The sequence below is a fragment of the Podarcis pityusensis genome (genome assembly GCF_964106645.2).
Source record: "Podarcis pityusensis genome assembly, chromosome: 1".
Taxonomy (NCBI): Eukaryota; Metazoa; Chordata; class Lepidosauria; order Squamata; family Lacertidae; genus Podarcis; species Podarcis pityusensis.
Genome location: NC_138028.1, coordinates 5,391,044 through 5,399,325, shown reverse-complemented (window position 1 = coordinate 5,399,325; position 8,282 = coordinate 5,391,044). Strand labels below are relative to the sequence as shown.

General features: G+C 49.2%; 1 protein-coding gene across 2 annotated transcripts; it reads left to right on the top strand.

Moving 5' to 3' along the window:
* Window positions 1-2,303: 2,303 nt before the first annotated feature.
* Window positions 2,304-5,051, top strand: LOC308460192 (tigger transposable element-derived protein 1-like). Of its 2 annotated transcripts, XM_080976273.1 has the most exons (3): window positions 2,304-2,612; window positions 3,113-3,155; window positions 3,279-5,051. In XM_080976273.1, exon 3 carries the CDS (start codon window positions 3,296-3,298, stop codon window positions 4,997-4,999), a length of 1,704 nt encoding a protein of 567 aa, XP_080832399.1. In that variant the 5' UTR covers window positions 2,304-2,612; window positions 3,113-3,155; window positions 3,279-3,295; the 3' UTR covers window positions 5,000-5,051. The 2 variants fall into 2 exon arrangements, with proteins under 2 accessions (XP_080832399.1, XP_080832398.1); XM_080976272.1 differs by having other exon boundaries at window positions 3,113-5,051.
* The last annotated feature ends 3,231 nt before the right edge of the window (window positions 5,052-8,282 follow it).

Sequence of the window (8,282 nt, the reverse complement as noted above, 5' to 3'; positions counted from 1 at the left end):
GAACTGATAGCGATAGAGAAAGCCAGTGCCCATCATATCATGTTGCAGATGTTTTCAATTAACCAGCACAACTGTGTTGACACTGAACCCCTGTGACCTCCATTAGAAATTGTAGGGATCTTTTTACTTTTTGGCTCGGGATCACTTTTTTTTTTTATGCCAGCAGACTGCAAATTACACACACACACACACACACACACACACACACAATTTTGCAAACACAACAGAAAGAAAAAAAGAATCAGCTAACGTTAACAATAAAAAGAAGCCATCAATCCTGACTAATTTATATAGCACTCATATGCCAAATGGCTTCTAAGCAATATAAAATCAATTATAACATGCGCACACAATTAAAACACACCATAAAACTGTTCTGTCAAAACAGGAAGAACATCCATAATTAAAATTTACGACAAGACATGCCGGCTGAAAAAGCATGACAATTAAAACAATTAAAAGAGCTGTTTAAACAGCTGAAGTTCAGGTTGCCTCAACAGGTGTGTCTTCAAGAACCGGCAGAATGCCAATACGGATGAGGCCCACTCGTATTTCAGCAGGGAGGGCATTCCTCAATACCAGTGTCACCAGTGAACAATCCCACCCAGGCCCATCTTAACCATTGAAGATAGTGGCGCAGGGCGCCAGGGTGCCAAGTTCTGGAGGGTGCCAGGAGAGAGTCCAGGGAACACCGAACAAGCATGCTGAGTGAGCGAGGCTATGCTGGTCCTGGGGTGGGGTGGGGTGGGGTGGTGGTTTACCATGCGGCGTGGTCTGAGTCCGGTCCTAGGTTGAGGGTATGGAGGCTGTCTGTCAAGGGAGAAGCAGGGACCAAGGCAAGGAGCTGGCCGTGGTCAGGAACTCTGGAAGAGCACGACAGGGTTCAGGCAGGAACTAGCAACCAACAATGTTGCTCCCGCAACTTGGGACTGGGGCTGGCTGGCTTTTATCTGCCCCGAGGCATAGGGCGGTCCCGGTCCACAGGTGACTTGCCTCTCCTGGCCTGGAGGCGAGCACTCCTCCTGCGGGAACTTAGTTCCCTTTGCCTCTCTGCCCTGAGCCTCTGCAGCTCAGGAGAGGCTGGAGGGTTACTGGACCCAGAGGCAACCTCACCTTCCCCTGACAGGGCTGAGAGTGGAGCACCTGCAGGCAATGGGTCCTCCATCACCTCCAGAGCCAGAGCGGATTCAGCTGGTGTCTGCTTCTGAGGATCCGGCACAGGTGAGAGCCCTTCAGGTTCAAGCCCCTGCCCCAGCTCAGCCGGCCCTGGAGGCGGGGACTCCTGTGCAGGCTGGGATTCCTCAGGTTCAGCCTCTGAATCAGATTCCCAGGCCATCACAGAGGTGCTGAGTCAACGAGGCGCCAAATTCTGCAGGGCGCCAGAAGGCTAAAAGGGGGAAAAAACTGAGCTGGCGCTTGGCGGGAGTGGCGCACGCACCCTCGCTTGCTCGGCGCAGGCCCGCTCGCTCGGTGTGCTGCCTGCCTTGGCCACTGGCATGAATGGCCAGCTGAGCCAGGGGGCGCCCTGTTCAGCCTCCGCCTCTTCCCTGCCAGAGGAGCCGCCCTCCAGCCGCTGCCCGCCTCCTCCAGTCCTAAAAAAAGGTCAGCTGGGAAAGCAGGGGGCGCCAGAAGGATATTTGCACCACGGCGCCGGATATGCCTAAGACAGCCCTGATCTTACCTTCACATTACTGCAAGCAAATAATCACCAGGTTGTGGCAAAAGCAACTGGTTCCATTGGTTGCTCTTAATCCCTTTACTGGACAATGGAGGGAAAGACAGATTTTCAGGTAACTTAACCTGGTCCAGAGTTACTTAGGGCTTCAGTGGCTAGCAGTTTGCCAGTCAAAATCCAGAAGGGATGGTAGGCAGTGAGAAACCAAAAGATTGAATAAATTTGTTTATGTATGACACAACTGCAGCTAGAATGGTTGTTGCCAACAGATGGGTAGAAGATGTAGTACCAACCAAGGAAGAATAGCTAATAAAACCGATGGATTATGCTGAAATGGCAAGATAAAGTGGTGTAGTAAGAAACCAAGGAGAGAAAAAAATGATGAAAGGTTGGGGAAAATCTGTGGAATATTTGAAAAACCAATGTATTCAAATAAGTTCATTAGCAGGTCTAACTTACGACTAGCAGTTAAACAGATTATTATGAGAAACTAAAGAATAATTTAAAGATGGAGTATTGTGGAAAATGCAGTATGAAAATTTAAATTTGAAAGAAACCACAAAAGGGGGGGGGGGGAAGGAAGTCAAATATATGTGTATTAAGAATGTATGTGATTTGTTTCCTTGTTACAGTGGTGCCCCGCAAGACGAACGCCTCGCAAGACGAAAAACTCGCAAGACGAAAGGTTTTTTCGTTTTCGAGTTGCTTCGCAAGACGAATGTCCCTATGGGCTTGCTTCGCAAGACGAAAACGTCTTGCAAGTTTGTTTCCTTTTTCGTAAAACCGTTAAAACCCAGGGTGCATTGCTGGAAGAGGTGCAGTTGCGACTTGACCTCGAGGAGCAACACATTGCACGCGGTGTGGTGGCCTTTCTGAGCTTTTTAAAGAGTTTGCTGGATTTTTGAAGCTTTTCCAAAACTTCTTCTGCAGCTGTTTGGTAAGTTAAACTTTTGAAACTTTTTTTGGGTTTTTTGGATTTTGGGTTGGGGTGTTTAGAATTCAAGGACTTGGTGTTGGGGAGGGGTTTGCAAGAATCTGGGAGCTTGTGTGGGTTTTTTCTGCATTTTTATGATTTTCTGTGACCATTGGGCCATGTTTATTTTTATTTTTTTAAAAAATCTGGTTTTGAATTTTTGAATTTCTGTGTGCTGGGTGGATGGGGGAACAGCTGGGGAGGTGTTTGCAAGAATCTGGGAGCTTGTGTGGTTTTTTTTGAATTTTTATGATTTTTTGTGACCATTGGGCCATGTTGTTTTTTTTTTGAAAAAAATTTCTGGGTTTTAAATTTCTGTGTGCTGGGTGGATGGGGGAACAGTTGAGGAGGGGTTTGCAACAGTTGGGGAGGGGTTTACAACAGTTGGGGAGGGGCTGGGGGAACAGTTGAGTTTTTTGAAGACTTTGGTGATTTTTAAAGCTTTCCCAAAACTTCTTTTGCAGCCATTTGAGGATTTTGAAGACTTTGGTGATTTGCAGCCATTTCGTAAGTTAAACTTTTAAAACTTTTTTTGGGGTTTTTGGATTTTGGGTTGGGTGTTTGGAATTCAAGGACTTGGTTGTGGGTTTGAATTGCTGATTTTTTTTTTCTTTTTCTGAGTTTACAAAGGTAACAGCTGTGCTGCCATGGGACCCAAGAAGACTGCTGCTGCTGCGGAGGCCGGCGAGAGGAAGAAGGAGAAGGTGACGCTGGAGATGAAGAAGGAGATCATCCGGAAGCACGACGGTGGAATGCGTGTGACGGACCTCGCCAGGGAGTACGGCAGGAACCCATCGACCATCGGGACCATCCTGAAGATGAGGGAGAAGATCCTTGCGACTGATGCAGCCAAGGGAGTCACCAGGATCATGAAGAACCGCCCAGCTGTTCTGGAGGAGGTCGAGAAGTTGCTGCTCATCTGGTTAGAAGAGAAGCAGCGTGCAGGGGACACAGTGACTGAGGCCGTCATTTGTGAGAAGGCCAAGGCCTTGCACGCAGACCTCATCCGGGAACAGCCAGGAACCTCGGCCGAGCCAGAAGTCTTCAAGGCAAGCAGAGGCTGGTTTGACCGGTTCAAGGCAAGATCCGGAATCCACAGCGTGGTCAGGCATGGAGAGGCTGCCAGTTCTGATGTTCCTGCGGCTGAAGACTTTGCCTTGGAGTTCCTGGAGGTTGTGAAGACGGAGGGCTACGTTCCACAGCAGGTCTTCAACTGCGACGAGACTGGGCTGTTTTGGAAGAGGATGCCCAAAAGGACTTTCCTCACACAGGAGGAGGCCAAGTTGCCTGGCCACAAGCCCATGAAGGACCGTCTGACCCTGCTCTTCTGTGCCAACGCAAGCGGCGACCTGAAGATCAAGCCCCTGCTGGTGTACCACTCGGAGAACCCACGGGCCTTCAAGAAACACAAGGTCGACAAGGAGCGGCTGAGTGTCATGTGGCGATCCAACAGCAAGGCTTGGGTCACACGTGTGCTGTTTGTGGACTGGGTCAATCTTGCCTTTGGCCCTGCTGTCAAACAGTACCTGCTGGACAATGACCTGCCGCTGAAGGCTTTGCTTCTGATGGACAATGCTCCTGCTCATCCTAAAGGCCTTGAGGTGGACTTGTTGGAGGAGTTCAGCTTCATCAACATCATGTTCCTGCCGCCTAACACCACGCCACTGCTCCAGCCGATGGATCAGCAGGTCATCGCCAATTTCAAGAAACTCTACACCAAGGAGCTTTTCAGGCGATGCTTCGAGGTGACTGATTGCACCACCATCACCCTGCGGGAATTCTGGAAGGACCACTTCGACATCGTCACCTGCTTGAAGATGATCACCACGGCCTGGAAGGGGATCAGCCAGAGGAATTTGAATTGCGCTTGGCGCAGCCTGTGGCCGGACTGTGTGGCACCAAGTGACTCTGATGCACCAGAGTCGACAGTGGTGCAGGACATTGTTGCCTTGGGGAGGACCATGGGCCTGGAGGTCACAGAGGAGGACGTCTGCGAGCTGGTGGAGGAGCACGACCACGAGCTGACCACCCAGGAGCTGGTTGAACTGCAGTCAGAGGTTGCGCAGGAGCAGGCCTCGCTGGAAGAGGAGGAAGCAACTGAGGAACGGCTGTCCTCCAAAGAACTGAGGGACATTTGCCAGAAGTGGAAGGAGGTGCAGGCTTTTGCAGAGCGGCACCACCCTGACAAGCACGTGGCACATGACCAAGCGAACATTTTTGATACGACGGTCATGTCGCCTCTCAGGGAGCTGCTGAAAAGGCGGATGAAGCAGCAGACCATGGACAGGTTCCTCAGCAAGAAGCAAAGAGTGGAAGAGGAACCTTCTTCGAGTGGTCCCCCAGAGTCTTAGAAAATGTAATGTACCCTTTTTTGATTTTTAAATGTTTTTCCTGTCATGTTTAGAAACTTAATTTATTATTCCTTCAATTTTTGATCTGCTCTTTAAAGTATGTGTGACTTTAAAGAGCAGTTAATAAACTCTTGTTGTACCAAATTTGGCTTTGTTTGGACTTTTTTTGACCATAGGAACGCATTAATTGAATTTCAATGCATTCCTATGGGAAACCGTGCTTCGCAAGACGAAAAATTCGCTAGACGAAAAAACTCGCGGAACGAATTAATTTCGTCTTGCGAGGCACCACTGTATTTGCAAGTTTGTAAATTTCTTTTGAATAACTGAATTTTTATTTTTATTTTTAAATAGAAGTTTTGTTGGCTTTGTCATTTAGGTGTTTGCCACCCTGGGCTCCTTTGGGAGAAAGGGCAGGATATAAATAAATAAAGTAAGATCCAATTATTTCTCCTAGTGATATTTGTTGTTTAGTCGTTTAGTTGTGTCTGACTCTTTGTGACCCCCCGGACCAGAGCACACCAGGCACTTCTGTCTTCCACTGCTTCCCGCAGTTTGGTCAAACTCATGCTGGTAGCTTCGAGAACACTGTCCCACCATCTCATCCTCTGTTGTCCCCTTCTCCTTGTGCCCTCCCATCTTTCCCAACATCAGGGTCTTTTCCAGGGAGTCTTCACTTCTCCTGAGGTGGCCAAAGTCTTGGAGCCTCAGCTTCAGGATCTGTCCTTCCAATGAGCACTCAGGGCTGATTTCCTTCAGAATGGATAGGTTGGATCTTCTTGCAGTCCATGGGACTCTCCAGAGTCTCCTCCAGCACCATAATTCAAAAGCATCCATTCTTCGGCGATCAGCCTTCTTTATGGTCCAGTGATCTAGGACATGCCAAAATGCTCAAAGGCCACAGTCCACATCCCAACATCAAAGTTGCTGTGGTTGAAGATATTGCCATTTGGCTCTTGCAGGTATGTGGTTTGAACCCTGGTGACCTAAAAAAGTTGGGCGGTTGCCCTGAGCTCCCATTTTACTTTTTTGCCATGACCCTGACAGAGCATTTCTTAGTGGGTTGATGACAAATGAAACTGGTGTGTGCGCTTCGTATTTTAGTATTCTGCTGGAAGCCGCCCAGGGTGGCTGGGGAAACCCAGCCAGATGGGCGGGGTATAAATAATAAATTATTATTATATTACTCCAACCCACTCCACCCCAGCAGCCTTCCTGAAAGCATATTGGGTACCCTGGAAACATCTGTTGGAACCAAGGTGGTGGACTAAATGGACCAGCCTTCTCCAACCTTTTGCTCTCCAGATGTATTACGCCACAACTCCCATCGTTGACCGCTGGCTGGGGTTGATGGGAGTTGGAGTCCCCAGGTTTCAAGGTCCCTAGGTTTGGAAAGACTTAGCTAGACCTTTGCCCTTCCGACCCATCAGGGCTCCTCTTTCATGCTTCAGAACATCTCCAGATGGTCTCCTCGTTCCTTTCTAGTCATTTTCGATTGTGGAGGACATGGACTTGGCACTTGCTCCCTGGCTTTCAACGCTTGCTTAGAAGCCGAGGGAACCCTCTTCCCGATCCCTGCATCTGGCAGCCTTGGCAAACACCACAGAGTTCCCCAGTGCAGAGTTTCCTTTCTGCTTTTGAACTCCCGCCATTGGCTGGTGACTCAGCAACTCGTTAAAAGCATGAAAAAGAAGCAGGCTTCTTCTCCTGAACTTTGGTGACCACCTCAGGACCAAAGCAGCTTACTCCATACTAACATCAGTCAAGCAATCTTGCAGGAAGGGAGCATGTTTCACGGAAGGCGACAGGGTGCGGCCTTTGCTTGGGGTCAAGCGAGGTCACCCACCATTCTCTATTTAATTGGTATTAGAAGAAGAAGAAGAAGAAGAAGAAGAAGAAGAAGAAGAAGAGTTTGGACTTGATATCCCGCCTTCCACTCCCCTTAAGGAGTCTGAAAGCGGCTAACAATTTCCTTTCCCTTCCTCCCCCACAACAAACACTCTGTGAGGTGAGTGAGGCTGAGAGACTTCAGAGAAGTGTGACTAGCCCAAGGTCACCCAGTAGCTGCATGTGGAGGAGCAGAGACGCGAACCCAGTTCCCCAGATTACGAGTCCACCACTCTTAACCACTACACCACGCTGCCTCTTAGTTGTGGGTTCAGCTAGGAGTTGGGGACTGGCAGGATGATGAGGAGTGGCGGGAGACACCAGCCGGGGAACCCCCTTTGGGAAGTCCCAGAGGAAGAAGTCTAAAAGCCTGGGGAGTGCTGGTGGGACCCTGAGGACAGGCCAGAGGGTAAAGTGGGCCATGAATGGTTGCATGTTGATGAGACAACAGGCTTTAGTGAGCAAGAAGAGCCAAGTGCAGACTCAGGACATGGAGCAGAGGAGGAAGGACCAGAGACTGCAGAAACATCCATGAAGCTGGCCTTTCCTACTGTGCTAAGGTCCCCTCCTCACTTCTCTCCAAAGACATGGAGGGCTGAGGAGAAGGAAACATAGGGGGAAGCAGGAGGTGCAGATCGTCAGTCCTGGCATCTGTTTCCTAGCACCCAGTCTTATTCGGAGGCATTGCTGCCTTGCATGCTGCTTTCTTGAATAAAGAGCTGACTTTTCTGCTTGCCTCTGCGTCTTGGGTGCTGACCTGTATCTGAACCAGCCCTGACGCTAGGTGATCCTTTGGGTGCCTTCCAGCTGTACAACTCTACGAGCCGGAGACATGTAGGAAAAGACTTGTGGTCAGGACCTTCCACATATCCCAACACAGAGGCAAGAGGATCTATATCGGTTCAAGGACTGCACTCTCTTGTGGGCAGCCTTCTGGGGGCGCCAGTGTCAGCAGTGCGTGGGGCCAGAGACAAGTGGTGGAGCAATAGACAGAACTCTTACCTGTGTACAGGTATGCCAGCACAGCAAAAGCCAGAGGTTTCGTGTTGCACATGTTATAAGCTAAGATAAAAGTTTATTCGCATTAGCCAATGGCCATAGCAACAGTAAAACATTACAGTATATGCAGAAAAGGAAGTTTGCTATAAAAGCACAATTTAAAGTACTGAATCAGCAGTCAGTTAGTGGCACTTATTCTGATTGCCCCTGCTATGAACCTAGCAACCTTTGCTGTTATCTGCTCATTTTGATCTGATAGAAGAAAGGACATTGTGGCAGCGGTTGTGCGCCCTGGGATGGTTAGTACGAGTGGGGTGGTGATCTCATTCCTCAGGTCTTTGTAGTGAATACAAGACAGGAGGACGTGTGCTGCTGTTTTGGTGCTACCGTCTTCACA